The following is a 14152-nucleotide window of genomic DNA, read 5'->3' as shown; positions in this document are numbered from 1 at the left end:
ATTTATAATGTTAATTTTGACTCCATGTATGGTGAAGACTACAACCCACTCAATGAAAATTTTGTGAACACCAGCACATGTCCAAAAGACAATATTTACAACTCCTATTGAAACAAAACAAAGAGCAAGTTCTCACCTATCCTTTGGCAACAGGGATCCATCCAACCACCACCATCCATCTTCCTTCTTGAATAGTCCAACCCAATAATTGTTGTCCTTGAAACGCTCAATGGTTTTCTGCATTCCAGAAATAAAGGAAGACAGGAAATTTAAGAAGATAGGAAAAGAATTCCATGTTCTTCTGAGCAAACAAAAATTAAATTAGCATGTGCAAAACCAACAAAGTCCTCCTGTATTAAAAAAAAATATATATTTTATAAGACTCACAAACTTTTGAGATTACCAAGAAAACACAACTGACTAATTGAGTGAGAAAGAAGCCTGGTAGTCCAAATATAGTGTGTAAGAAGAAAAGAGAACTGAGAAAGGGGGGGGGGGGGGGTTGCATTTTCCCGTGAATGTAGGATTACCAATGATGTATAATCACAAGCCCTTAAACTGTCATCATTAATGCTATAGTTCTTAATGAGACAGTAGATATTCAGTAGAAATCCATTCAACACTGAATTAATGTGCACATCTTTCAATACAGTTTTAAGCAGGGCTGTGGAGTCATGGAGTCAGAGTTGGAAGTAATTTTGGTAAAAATGTAGCAACTCTGACTTCAGCTTCAAAATTTAAAAAACATTATACCAGCAAAAAATAAACCCTAATATCAGTAGGAGGAGTCTAAGCTGGATTTGGAGTCAGAGACAGACAGAAGTGTCAGAGTCAGAGTGGAAGGTTTGGTGTACCGACTCTACAGACATGGTTTTAATCAAAAGCTATTAAATAATTATTCTTAGGTTTAATATGCATGTGGCACGTTGAGTAAGAATCAGAAGAAAAGGCATGGGAAGAAAACTTCAATCAATTCATTTAGGTTCTTTTAAATATATTCATATTTCAGTCATGACCTGAGTTGTGAGTAATATCAGAACAGAATGTGGCTGGTTCTCAAATGAAGATTTCTTGTTCCCACAGCTTTGTTGAATGTTTTTTACTTTAACAGAAGAACATAATTACCATCAACCATCAACATTCTAGACCATTCCTCATCTTCTGCTTTCTACACCCAGAGTAATAACTATCACCTTGTTCTCTCCTATCATTCCTCACCCCTCATCTTCCACCCTGCACTCATAAATAGTACCACTATGGCTTTTGAGCTTACATGTCCCACCTTAACAAGAGCAGAAACTCTAAATAAGGTATGCCACCTTCCTTACCAGGTCTTGATTACTCTTTAGTACAGCCAATGTCCCATTGTATGTGGAGCAGTACTCCTGACTGGATGCCCAAGAATCTTTTACTTCAGAGAAGTTATAACACATTCCTGCATACAATATCCATCCTTCTGGACAAGGAACACACTTTTGAACTGGAAAACAAAGGATAGCAGTGTTAAATTGGAAAACATTCAGGGGCCCTTTTACTAAGCAGCGTTGGCACCTACTCACGCACAACGTGTGTCAATTTGGAACTACTGCCCAGCTACCGCATGGCCCGGGCAGTAATTTAATTTTTTACATGAGTATGTTGCCTCTAGGCCAAATGGCTAAGCCTGGAAACAACTGAACATCTCTGAAAGGCATTAAGAAATCCCAATTACAGTTACAATGAGAAGGTGTCTACATTATTACGAACTACCTTTGTAATTGACACTAAGGGCGGAAGTTATCAAAGTTAAGATAAGTTATTTTACCACAAGTCTTGCTATTTTAGCACAGGGTTTCATTGCATAAAATGGGACCCTGTGCTAAAATAGCACAACTTGTAGGAAAATAACCCATCTTAATGGTAGCCCATATTGATAACTCCTCCCCTAAATGGTGTTCTTATAGGGTGACTCAATAGAGACCCCAAGGACTTAATGGACCTACAGACTGCATTCCCCTTTCTCCTTTTGAGGGGATCCTTCCAGAAAAGGGATAAATGTAGAAATTTGCCCACTCTGAACCTATTCTGAAGATTTTAATTTCCGGGCAGCACCATGCATGGGCACGTAATCTTTCATAAGTATGGACAAACAGGAAACCGATTGTCTCTCAACCTTAACTATGAATCAAACTAGTTTCAAATTCAGAGTATGTAAACTCATATGAAGAGAATGTCACAGCAGAATTATAAGGCCATAACAGATTAGTTGTAAACAAAACAGAGCATGGGGGAAAGCTAGAAGCACAAAGGAAGGCTGGAATTTAGGGTGGAAGGAAGGAATATTGAGTTTTGAAAGAACAAGCTCGAATTTGTTCGCAAAGTGACAAGGGAAGGGACTCAGAAAGCAGAAAAAAGGCCAAAGTTCTCCATTCTCACTGTGAAAACTTTCCCTAATAGTCTTATTGTAACCTTGTTCATCTGGCCTCCTTCTCCCTTTCTCCTTTACTACAGTCAAGCCAGAATCATCTTCCAAAAAAGAGGTGGGGAGATAGAAAACTAGACAAGAGATAAGACTTATTTTAACATGTTAGGTAGTACTAAGTATGCAATAGCAAAAGAGATGGTAATTTACTATCTCTTGCTGATGATTTTTAAAGATATCCTTTACCATGAACCAACCAATGATGACCTGTAGTTTTGCATGGCTGACATTGTAGACACAGACATAATGGAAACCAGATTCATAAAAAAAACATGCAATGGATCTTTCCAAAGTCCATGCCTTTAACCTGCAAACATAGGTCTCTAGAGTGTCTTCTTTGCTAGACCGGGTCAAATGTGAGCCAGATGCATAGAAAACAGAACGGGATAGGCCATGGGGCTATGGTCTGACCCAAAAGTATGAGGGCTGCACATAGACTGAAATTCCTTGGGTAATGGATGGACTCTAAAGCATTGAATCTACCAGGAAGATTATACACAGGACCCTGCAGCAGGTCACCGAAACGCTGGCCATCGTAGTCCGTGGTCGGCTATCAAGGTGTAGGAAGGACCTGCACAGCACAGAATAGCAGACAAGCTAAGTAACTTGGATTTTGCATTGATATGAATAATACAGAGCTCAAGATTTAAGAGATCTAAAAGAATTAAAGAGCTTTAAGAGGTTTTCGGCCAATGATGAAGATATATATAATATCTTTTCCTAAGATTGAATATTTTGCTGAGACATACCTATGCTTTATGCTCAGAATCTCCCCTTACTCCCCCAGTGGTCACTAACTCCCTCCCAACCTCAAAAATTGTGATGCCAGCCTCTAGTCCTGCCTCAGATGTCATACTCAGGTCCATTACAGCACATGCAGGTCCCTGGAGTAGTTTAGTACTACTACTACTACTACTACTATTTAGCATTTCTATAGCGCTACAAGGCATACGCAGCGCTGCACAAACATAGAAGAAAGACAGTCCCTGCTCAAAGAGCTTACAATCTAATAGACAAAAAATAAATAAAGTAAGCAAATCAAATCAATTAATGTGAACGGGAAGGAAGAGAGGAGGGTAGGTGGAGGCAAGTGGTTACGAGTCAAAAGCAATGTTAAAGAGGTGGGCTTTCAGTCTAGATTTAAAGGTGGCCAAGGATGGGGCAAGACGTAGGGGCTCAGGAAGTTTATTCCAGGTGTAGGTTGCAGCGAGACAGAAGGCGCGAAGTTTAGTAGGAGGTGCACTGCACTTCAGAGAGGTGGACCCAGGCCCGTACCCCCCTACCTGTTACAGTTGTGGAGGAACAGCAAAACAAAAAGTACCAGGAGCCTTCAAAAAAGGGGATAATAATTTTAATCGAATGTATAGATGAAACCATCCTAGAATGGACCCGACACGGTCCGTGTTTCGGCGCACAGCGCCTGTGTCAGGGGTCTACACAAAACATAAAAATAGTAATTTAATAGTGAAATACATATATATAACAAAAAAAATAGAAACCATAATACATGACATATATATGCAATTAAGAATATAGTTTTTTTTTTTTAAAACAAATAAATGTGTAAGGCTTAAACCATTATAAACCCTGGGTGTAAAAGCATAAATTAGAACATATACATGACATATACATATATATAAATATTTAGACAAAAAGTGGATCATATTTTCCATTATAGGACTATATGTGAAAAAAACAATTGGATTTAAGATTTAAACATCATTGCATCTATAGTGGAAACATGGCAGGTACAGCCTCATGTTAATTTAACTGATATTATAATATTGTATTTAAACAACAAGATATGTATTGAATGATTTAGATAACAAACAGAAATAGTTAAAAATGAAAAAATAAAAAAATGTATAGAAAATGAAAAAATATATATTGAAAATAAAAATGGATATAAAAACAATAATAGTCATAATAAAGGTAATAAAAAATATTTAAAAATAGATGGGAGTGAAAAAGTGCCATAAAAATAGCTGGAGAGATATATCTAAAGCCACAACGACAAGGAATATCATTAATTTGATTAGAATAAAATGAAATAATAGCAGCATCTTTTCAAAAATAGATTGCTTGAAAATATATAATAACAAAAATCAATGAGCATGATTTTGTTTTATGATGAAAAATAATAAAATAATGAAACAGTGTTACGTGGAGAGGAATAATCGAACGGCGCCTGCAAAATACATGGCCGGCGATGTATTTTGGCGGCGCCGCAAACAGCTGGCCAGACCCATATTTTCGAAAAAGATGGCTGGCCATCTTTTGTTTCGATAATACAGTTCCGGCCAGCCAAATGCCTTGGATTTGGCCGAGGTTTGAGATGGCCGGCTTGGTTTTTTAGCGATAATGGAAAGTTATGTCGGCCATCTCAAACCCCGGCCAAATCCAAGGCATTTGGCCGTGGGAAGAGCCGGCATTTTTAGTGCACTGGTCCCCCTCACATGCCAGGACACCAACCGGGCTCCATAGGGGTCAGTGCGGTGGATTTCAGAAAAGCTCCCACGTGCATAGCTCCCTTACTTGGGGGGCTCCCCCCCAAAACCCACTACCCACAAATGTACTGCACCCACTAAAACTGCTCCAGGGACCTGCATACAGCCTCTAGGACTTATTGCTGCTGTATATCTTTGGCACACCAGTTGACACCTGAAGACTAATCTCTTTGAAAAAGTCCTTTATTTGAATAAGCACGTTTACTCACAGTTAACTGCAGATCAGAGGTTGTGCCCCACTGGCAAAGAGTCCCCTGGTACTAAGATGAGCAGTAGGTCAGAGCTGGCACAATGGTGTACAATGCCCTCTGTCTGCACCATTCAAGGTAAGAACTACGTTCTCTAACATGGGTAACACAGGAAAGGGAACTAAAACTGGCTTACAAAAATGGCCACTATGGCATGGACTACAACAGGAAACAAAACAGGGCACACTCTGACCCAGTAAGCAGGGGGAAAGCACCAGGGGAATAGAGCCTACCAACTACCAATACCTACACCCACCACAATACATTGCTGATGTGACTCTGCAGTGCAAATAACAGAAAAGGTGTCACACTCACCCCAGAGCCACATCACAAGCAGGAAAAGGCTGTCGGAGGACAGAACACATTCTGCTGTCATGGAGGTGGGTACGGCATTTGAGGCTGGCATACAGGCTGGCAAAATATGTTTATAATTGTGTTTTTTAGGGTGGGAGGGGGTTGGTGACCACTGGGGGAGTATGGGGAGGTCGTCCCCGAGTCCTTCCGGTGGTCATCTGGTCAGTTGGGGCACCTTTTTGAGGCTTGGTCGTGAAAATAAAAGGACCAAGTAAACCCGGCGAAACACTGCTTAACGCCGTTTTTTTCCCATTATCGGCGAAAGCCAGCTATCTGGTAGCCACGCCCATACCCGCCCATGTACCGTCTTTGCTTCGCCGCCGACACACCCCTTTGAACTTTCGCCGGCGAGGTGACTGGAAAGTGGCGATGCTGTCAAAAAAAGCAGCTTTCAATTATACCGATTTCGCCGCTTTTCCGAGATCGCCGGCCAACTCCCGATTTGTGTCGGGAAATGGCCTGCGATCACTTTTGATTATGAGCTGGATAGTGGCTGAGGCTGTATTATGAAATACAGTGACTATATTATAAAATGTGCGCTACATTACCGTGCTTTCTATTTTGAAAAATATATCTAATGAATAGAAATGTTGCAGATAGTCTTTAGATAGCATTAGCGTTGTGAAAGTCAATTTGCATCAATAGTCAGTGATGCTATTTGCAAATGAAGTGTTTAACGTGATTGAATCAACATTCGCTAGCATTAGAAATGTTGCTATTTTGAAAAATATACTACTACTACTACTATTTAGCATTTCTATAGCGCTACAAGGCATACGCAGCGCTGCACAAACATAGAAGAAAGACAGTCCCTGCTCAAAGAGCTTACAATCTAATAGACAAAAAATAAATAAAGTAAGCAAATCAAATCAATTAATATGAACGAGAAGGAACAGAGGAGGGTAGGTGGAGGCGAGTGGTTACAAGTGGTTACGAGTCAAAAGCAATGTTAAAGAGGTGGGCTTTCAGTCTAGATTTAAAGGTGGCCAAGGATGGGGCAAGACGTAGGGGCTCAGGAAGTTTATTCCAGGCGTAGGGTGCAGCGAGACAGAAGGCACGAAGTCTGGAGTTGGCAGTAGTGGAGAAGGGAACAGATAAGAAGGATTTATCCATGGAGCGGAGTGCACGGGAAGGGGTGTAGGGAAGGACGAGTGTGGAGAGATACTGGGGAGCAGCAGAGTGAGTACATTTATAGGTTAGTAGAAGAAGTTTGAACAGGATGCGAAAACGGATAGGGAGCCAGTGAAGGGTCTTGAGGAGAGGGGTAGTATGAGTAAAGCGACCCTGGCGGAAGATGAGACGGGCAGCAGAGTTTTGAACCGACTGGAGAGGGGAGAGGTGACTAAGTGGGAGGCCAGCAAGAAGCAGATTGCAGTAGTCTAAACGAGAGGTGACAAGGGTGTGGATGAGGGTTTTGGTAGAGTGCTCGGAAAGAAAGGGGCGGATTTTACGGATGTTGTAAAGAAAGAAACGACAGCGAATGCAGGTCCCTGGAGTAGTTTAGCAGTAGGTGCAGTGCACTGCAGACAGGTGGACCCAGGCCCATACCCCCCTACCTGTTACACTCATGGAGGAAACAGAGAGCCCTCCAAAACCCACCAGAAGCACACTGTACCCACATAAAGGTGCCCTCCTTCACCTGTAAGGGCTATGGTAGTGGTGTACAGTTGGGGGTATTGGGTTTTGGGGGGCTCAGCATACAAGGTAAGGGAGCTGTGTACCTGGGAGCATTTTATGAAGTCCACTGCAGTGCCCCCTAGGGTGCCCGATTGCTGTCCTGGCATGTCAGGGGGCCAGTCTACTAAAAATGCTGGCTCCTCCCATGTCCAAATGGCTTGAATTTGGACATTTTAGACTTGGACGTTTTTGTTTTCAAAAATGACCGAAAATCAAAGACGTCCAAATTCAAGGACGTCCATGGTATTTTCGAAAACAAAAGATGGACGTCCATCTTTTTCGAAAATGACCTTCTCCCCGGCTCAGAATCTGGACGTCTTTCTAAAACGTCCAAATTCACACTTAGACGTTTCTTTGGAAAATGCCCCTCCACGTCACTCAATAGGGTGGCTGGCACCTGTATATATGGTGACTTACCCGAGCACTCCACACATTCAGAAACACATCAGAGTATGTGAACCCGAAGAGCCATTTTTCAATTCCAAAAAAATGTAAGGAAATTTATATACACCCAAAGATGAAAACATAAGCGAACCAAAAAAGAGTTAGACATCAAAGAGAGTTTGGGGAAGGAAATTTGGACTTTTTTAAGTTTCGATTTTTTTTAAACTTGTGTAACTTTTTGCAGTTTTGAAGAAAAATTTTAATGGAAATTGAATGCTCAGATAAACATTCTCTTTCTGGAGACTTCAAAACATTCTTTCATATCAGTTGCGGATCTGTCTCACCAGTAACTGACAAGGTCAGAATATATTTCTGAAATCAATATACAACACCAGAGAGGATTTCTAGGTCTGCAACAATCACAAAGAAACCAGAATCAAAGCAGGCTCAAGGGTCCTTTTACTAAGGTGCACCAAAAAATGGGCTGCTCCAATGTAGGCGCATGTTTTGGGCACACGCAGATCCGTTTTTCAGCTAGCCTGTAAAAAAGTCCTTTTTAAAATTTTTGCCGAAAATGGACATGTGGCAAAATAAAGATTGACACGTGTCTATTTTGGGTCTGAGACCTTACCTCCAACCATTGACTTAGCGGTAAGGTCTCACACAGTAACCGTGCAGTAATCGTCTTCACATGTAGAATGACATTTACTGCCCAGTTTCTGCTGCGTGTCAGAAAATAAAAATTGTTTTCCGGCGCGTGTAGCGGACGCACACCAAAAATGAAATTACCGCAAGGGCCACGTGGTAGCTGGGCGGTAACTCAAAATTGGCACACGTTGGGTGCACATAGGCGCCTACACGACTTAGTAAAAGGGCCCCTCAGAGTCCAAAAAATACCTTAAGACAACCTGACGTGGTCCCGTGCTTGAGAATATTGTCCGTTGTATTTGAGTGTGGCTTTACTGAAGGAACTGAGATTAGTTTCTTTTTTGTACACCATTACTTGGATCTGAACCCTTTGATCACAACATACAAATTGTTTGACCCCTGAGGAAGGTGGCTTTTTACTGCTGAAACAAGGTTCCTGGTCTCTACATGTGTGATGCCTCTATAATAATTCAGAATAAATTCTCTCTGATGTGTGGAAGAACATTGTCCATACCTACTTCTTTCTTTTTATGATTTATTGCGTAGGGGATTCTTTCTTTCTTTTTTGTGTTTTTTTTTTGGTTGGTTGGTTGGTTGGTTTGTTTTTGGGATTTTTTTGTTTGTTTTTTTTGCAATTTGTGAAAACTCAGTGGCTATTCTGTCAATCACCACTTAATGCATTTGATCTCTTTATTGTTTTAACATTAGATAATTGTGTTGTGGTCTGTTTGACTACTTACCAGTGCTGCTTGTACAGCTCTTGGAACCTGTGGCAATATTAAAAAATAAATAAATAAGTAAATAAATAAACAGCAGTTAGGCCAATGGATTACATCTGCGCCAAGCCACACAAGAAAATATAAACCAAGTGGGCGCACTACTACCCCCAACTCATTACTATTTTACAGTTTCATATATTGAAGCAGGATTACCATAGTTGAACCATAGGTGGCGATATTCAGCAGTAATTATCAGGGTAGGAGCATCTCCTACTTGGATAACTCCCATTCCTGAGGACTAATCCAGATTTCCGGCGGTACTTGTCCAGATAGTGCTGCTGAAAATCTGAGCAGACCACCTTGGAAATATCCAGGCAGTGCTGGGGGTCGTCTGTAGGTAGACTATAGAAAGATCTGAGCACTACTGATATTCAGTGGCATACCCAGATCAGTGGCGTACAAAGGGGGGGGCGGTGAGTGCGGTCCACCCCGGGTGCACGCCGCTGGGGGGGAGGGTGCCGCGCGCCTATCCACTACGTTTGTTCTGTGTCTGCCCCGGAACAGGTTACTTCTGGGGCAGAGGGAGCATGGAAACGAACGAAGCGGACAGGCGTGTGGCACCCCTCCCCAGCGGCGTGCACCCGGGGGGTTCTTTCGCTGGGGGGGATGCGCTGCACCCCGGGGGGGCGGGGCGCATCAGCGATCCGCCCCGGGTGTCAGGCCCCCTAGGAACGCCACTGACCCAGATAGATTTAGGACAGCCTGATACCACAGCTGAATATTGCCTGGCCACCACCTAATATCCAACACAGAGAGCAAAAGGGCAAGTGCTTTTGAAAAATGTCTGGTAGGTGCACTTATTTCCTCCCTTATCCTAAAAACACTCCCAAGATTGTCCACCTAGAACCCAGATAAAAATGCACAGGTACAGGAAGGCACTTCTCACACAGGAAAGTCAACACTCATTCATTCTCCAGGACCGTCTTATCTCCTAAAGGGTCAAAAAATTCTAATGTTACATCCAAGCAAATTATTAATATTAACAAGAGAGAAAAAATGCCTCACCTAATATGGCTGCCAAGACTGTTATAATGGTACAGAACACCAACAGGGTAAGAGCTGCAGCCCACTGGGGCAGTTCCACCCTTCTAGAACAGCAATGTCCTGTGAAAATTACAAGGAAAAAAAAATAGAAAGTATTTTTAATGGAGGGATCACCAGCTATGGCATCAAAATGCAATTAAGCACTGTATAGAAAACCTGAAGGGTAATGTGCAAACTGCGTTTCTACAGATATTCAATTGTCAGACTTTTTTCCACACATTCCCATTCTTATATGGAACTCTCCTTTCCCATATGTATACCAACATTAGACAGTAGTTTTATGGAAAGTGTTACAAGTGGGATATAAGGAAGTGCTTACATTTGGTTGCCAAAATAATCCTTCTTTAACAATTGTTAATCATAAAAGCAAGTGCAACTATCAACTTTTAACAAATAGAAGTCAAATCCATAATAGTGCAGGTTTATAATTCCCACCTTAGTTATTCCCTTATCTCTTATTTGTCCTGTTTGTCTGTCCTAATTAGATTGTAAGCTCGGTCGAGCAGGGACTGTCTCTTCATTTTGAACTGTACAGCGCTGCATACGTCTAGTAGTGCTATAGAAATGATAAGTAGTAGTATTTGGATACTGACCAGTGATTTGACATCATTAAATAAAACCAGATGTGTGATAGTTCATGTCTGGTCTACCTCTTTCTTCTTGATCTACTCTCCAGCATTTCACCAAATCCTAGCCATTAAGGGATTTCCCTGTCAAATGCTTGCATAAAATGGACTGGAGAATGGGCATTGGACTGTAAACACAGATGATACTGCAAACCATATAATGCAACCTCGATGGCTGACCGTAAATGCATCTGCATTATTTGTAGAGCAGCTAAAACACACTAATTGTATTTTGTCTGTGTTATCTGCCTGAACAGAAGCTGCAAATGCCCCTAACATTTAAGGCAGACACTTTGCAGTTGCTGCATTTTAGTGAAATGCTCCCTTAATGTGTTGTGCTATGAGTTTATTTTGTTGGGCAGACTGGATGAACCTTACAAGTCTTTATCTGCCGTCAACTACTATGTTAGAAGACTGACAAACTGAGTGCAATGGTGGGGTTTTAATGCCACTTCAGAATATGTGTAAGAAGTGTTATTCACTTTACTTTATCAGGAGCCCATGTCAACCGCTCGGATTAAACAGCACCCCAATCTCCAACCCCCTGATCTCTGTTAAATGACTGTGGTGTGTAATGGGCACTGTTCATTCTAAGCTGAGTGGGAGTTTTCCCTCTTCAGTTCTGCCAGTGGGAGGTGCTGCTTCACTCTTGCATTTTTAATTGTGAGGGACAGGCAAACTCTGCAGGACTCCAGGGAACCTGCCTTTCACCAGCCTCCACTGGCTTCAATGTAGTTGGAGGACAAGCACTCAGCGTAGAGGGAACAGTGCTATTGAGCCCTCCTTCTGTGGATTCTCCTGACCCCATTGATAATGGTGGCACCCTGACCCCCAACAAGGGGAAAGGGGTCCATTAGACCACAAGAGATAATTTTGCATAGTCCAGTGGATGTATGTTACTGGGGTAGTGCAGTGGCGTACCAAGGGGGGGGGGGCGGTCCGCCCCGGGTGCACGCCGATGGGGGGGGTGCCGCGCACCTGTTGGCTCTTCGTTTTCATGCTCCCTCTGCCCCAGAACAGGTTACTTCCTGTTCCGGGGCAGAGGGAGCATGAAAACGAAGAGCCGACAGGCACGCGCGGCACCCCACCCCACCCCCCAGCGGCGTGCACCCGGGGGGGGGGGTTCTTTCGCCGGGGGGTCGCGCTGCACCCAGGGGGCGGGGCGCATCGGCGATCCGCCCCGGGTGTCAGCGCCCCTAGGAACGCCACTGGGGTAGTGTGCACTGTTTTAATTGTTTGTTTGTTTTCAGCACATACTTTTTAATACAGCAATAATTTCCATGCAGTTTAATTATTGCAATGGGGTGCTAAACCTTTTGCAATAGGCTTATGATAGCAAGTCCTGTGCTCAGTCATCAGTCACTGCATGGCTCTAACACAAGCTTTCTGCATTATCCCTTCCGTCTTTTGAACAGATACATGTGTTTCTTAAATCTAAACTGGGAATTTCTCCACTTGCTGTATGCCTCTTCCTGAAGTGCTAGCATCAATGTAGGAAAAAATATTTTCTTTAGCTCTTACCTGCTTCACTTATGCCACACTTCTGTCTGGTCCTAGTTCTAGTCCTGGTCCATTCTTTTCTGGCTCCTTCTGAAGTCTCTGACAAGTCCGTGCATTCTGGAGCTATTTCTAGGACATCCTCTGGCTCCTGGATCATGGAACTTTGCATTTGATCCTGCAGAGAATTTGGGTCCTGATTTTTGGAAACAGTGTGGAAGAATTGCAACAGTGAGCAGTCCTTTCCTTCCACATTTGTTGTTCCTCCATTTCTCTTCACCCATGCAGAATCCAGTAGCAGGGGCAGCTGCTGGAGCGTTTTCCATTTGCCCACTTTTGTATCTGGTCTACTTCCCCTCACTCTGCACATGCCTGTTGGGAGATCATCCCCCGTTTCCCTTCTAAGACCCTCCTGCATTGCATCAAGTTCCTGTTTCAGATTTGTTTCCAGCTGTGACTCTAGATCCTGGGCTTTGCCTGCAGTTACTTGCTGATTGTTTACGCTCCCAGACCTTACTTTGTCGGTCATCTGAATAGAGGAATTCAAGGCGCCCATCTCTACCTGTCCCTCACCTCACTACTGCCACTTCCACTGTCCCTGCTAATTTCTTTGTAAGCTAAAATGCCTAAGATTAGATTTACCTGTAGAAAAAAAAAAGATTTTCCTATTCCTAACAACTAATCTGTAAACTAACCCGACCATGCACTTTTACGGTACCTCTAATTTCCAAATTCTCTCCAGAGACATTTGAAAAATGTCCCACCCAGACTCCCAGCCAATCAATGCAACTCGAGTCAATCAAAGTGAAACTAGAACATGCTGGGGAAAAAAAAAAAACAACTGAGAGTTTCAGTACAGAAAGGGAAAGAGACATTGTATGTGTCAGTGTGTCTGTCAGACATGCCAAAGCCTGTTATACTTCTTAGTTCATGTATGCCTTTATTCAGAGCCTCTGCCTACAAGTGTGGGCAAAGAAGTATCTGAATATAATTTTGAAACCCTGCAGCCTAGTTTGCAACTGTTGATCTCGGATCTTCCTTAAGCCGCTCCAGTCCACATTTGCTTAGGATCCTCCTCACTTCCCTCTGTTTGGCATTATCAGGCCCTGCCCCCAGCAAGTCTTACCAGTTTTGCTGCCAAATTAGTTTAAAGTATAGTTAGCATATTTCTCCTCCCAGGCCATCCTATCGCCACCCCCATTCCCTGACTGTTGGCAGTTGTTCTTTGCATCCTGGTTGCTTTCCTGTGAAGAAACATTTGTAGCCCTTAAACTGCAGAAAGCCCTTTTATCCCAATTTCTACTCTCACTTCTTTCTATCTATAATTTTAACTGAAATTTCTCCCGCAATTGACATACTATAGCATGACTACGTCAGCAGTAAAGACTATGCTGGCACAGGTTGGATTTTCTTCATGCCAAGACACAAAAGGATTGAATTCTCCCATATGGCAGGGGACAGGCAATTCATGAGTTGAAATCTTAACTACTACTGCTAATCATTTATATAGTGCTACTAGATGCACGCAGTGCTGTACACATTATATGCAGGTACTTTTATCCCCACCTCTTTATTCCCTTGCCTCTTAATTGTTCTGTCTGTTTACCTGTCTTATCTAGATTGTAAGCTCTTTGAGCAGGGACTGTCTTTTTGTGTATGGTGTACAGCGCTGCATATGCCTTGTAGCACTATAGAAGTGATAAGTAGTAGTAGTAGTTAAGTGACTTGCCCAAGGTCACAAGGAGCTGCAATGAGAATCGAACCCAGGCTGCCAGAATCAAAGCCTGCTGCACTAACCGTTTATGTCTCTCTCTCATAAAGCGATATTCCATATCATCAAGCTGATCAATCCATAGACTGGTGGGTTGTGTCCATCTACCAGCAGGTGGAGATAGAGAGCAAACTTTTGCCTCCCTATATGTGGTCA

General features: G+C 42.7%; 1 protein-coding gene across 6 annotated transcripts in view; it reads right to left on the bottom strand.

The window, feature by feature from the left end:
- The window catches only part of LOC115457519 (C-type lectin domain family 7 member A-like), a 31428-nt gene extending 18501 nt beyond the window's left edge, over positions 1–12927 (bottom strand). For 5 of the 6 annotated variants that reach the window (XM_030186972.1, XM_030186977.1, XM_030186973.1 and 2 more), the window contains exons 1-5: positions 12250–12927; positions 10064–10162; positions 9020–9046; positions 1329–1480; positions 137–237 (exon numbers count right to left, since the gene is read on the bottom strand). In XM_030186972.1, the coding sequence (XP_030042832.1) occupies positions 137–237; positions 1329–1480; positions 9020–9046; positions 10064–10162; positions 12250–12781 (911 nt within the window). In that variant the 5' untranslated portion in view covers positions 12782–12927. The remainder of the gene's footprint in view (positions 1–136; positions 238–1328; positions 1481–9019; positions 9047–10063; positions 10163–12249) is intronic. The other variant, XM_030186975.1, reaches the window with a different exon arrangement.
- Between the last annotated feature and the right edge of the window lie 1225 nt (positions 12928–14152).

This window comes from Microcaecilia unicolor, chromosome 14 (assembly GCF_901765095.1).
Source record: "Microcaecilia unicolor chromosome 14, aMicUni1.1, whole genome shotgun sequence".
Taxonomy (NCBI): Eukaryota; Metazoa; Chordata; class Amphibia; order Gymnophiona; family Siphonopidae; genus Microcaecilia; species Microcaecilia unicolor.
The sequence above is the reverse complement of the archived record's forward strand: the minus strand, read 5'-3'. Positions and strand labels throughout refer to the sequence as shown.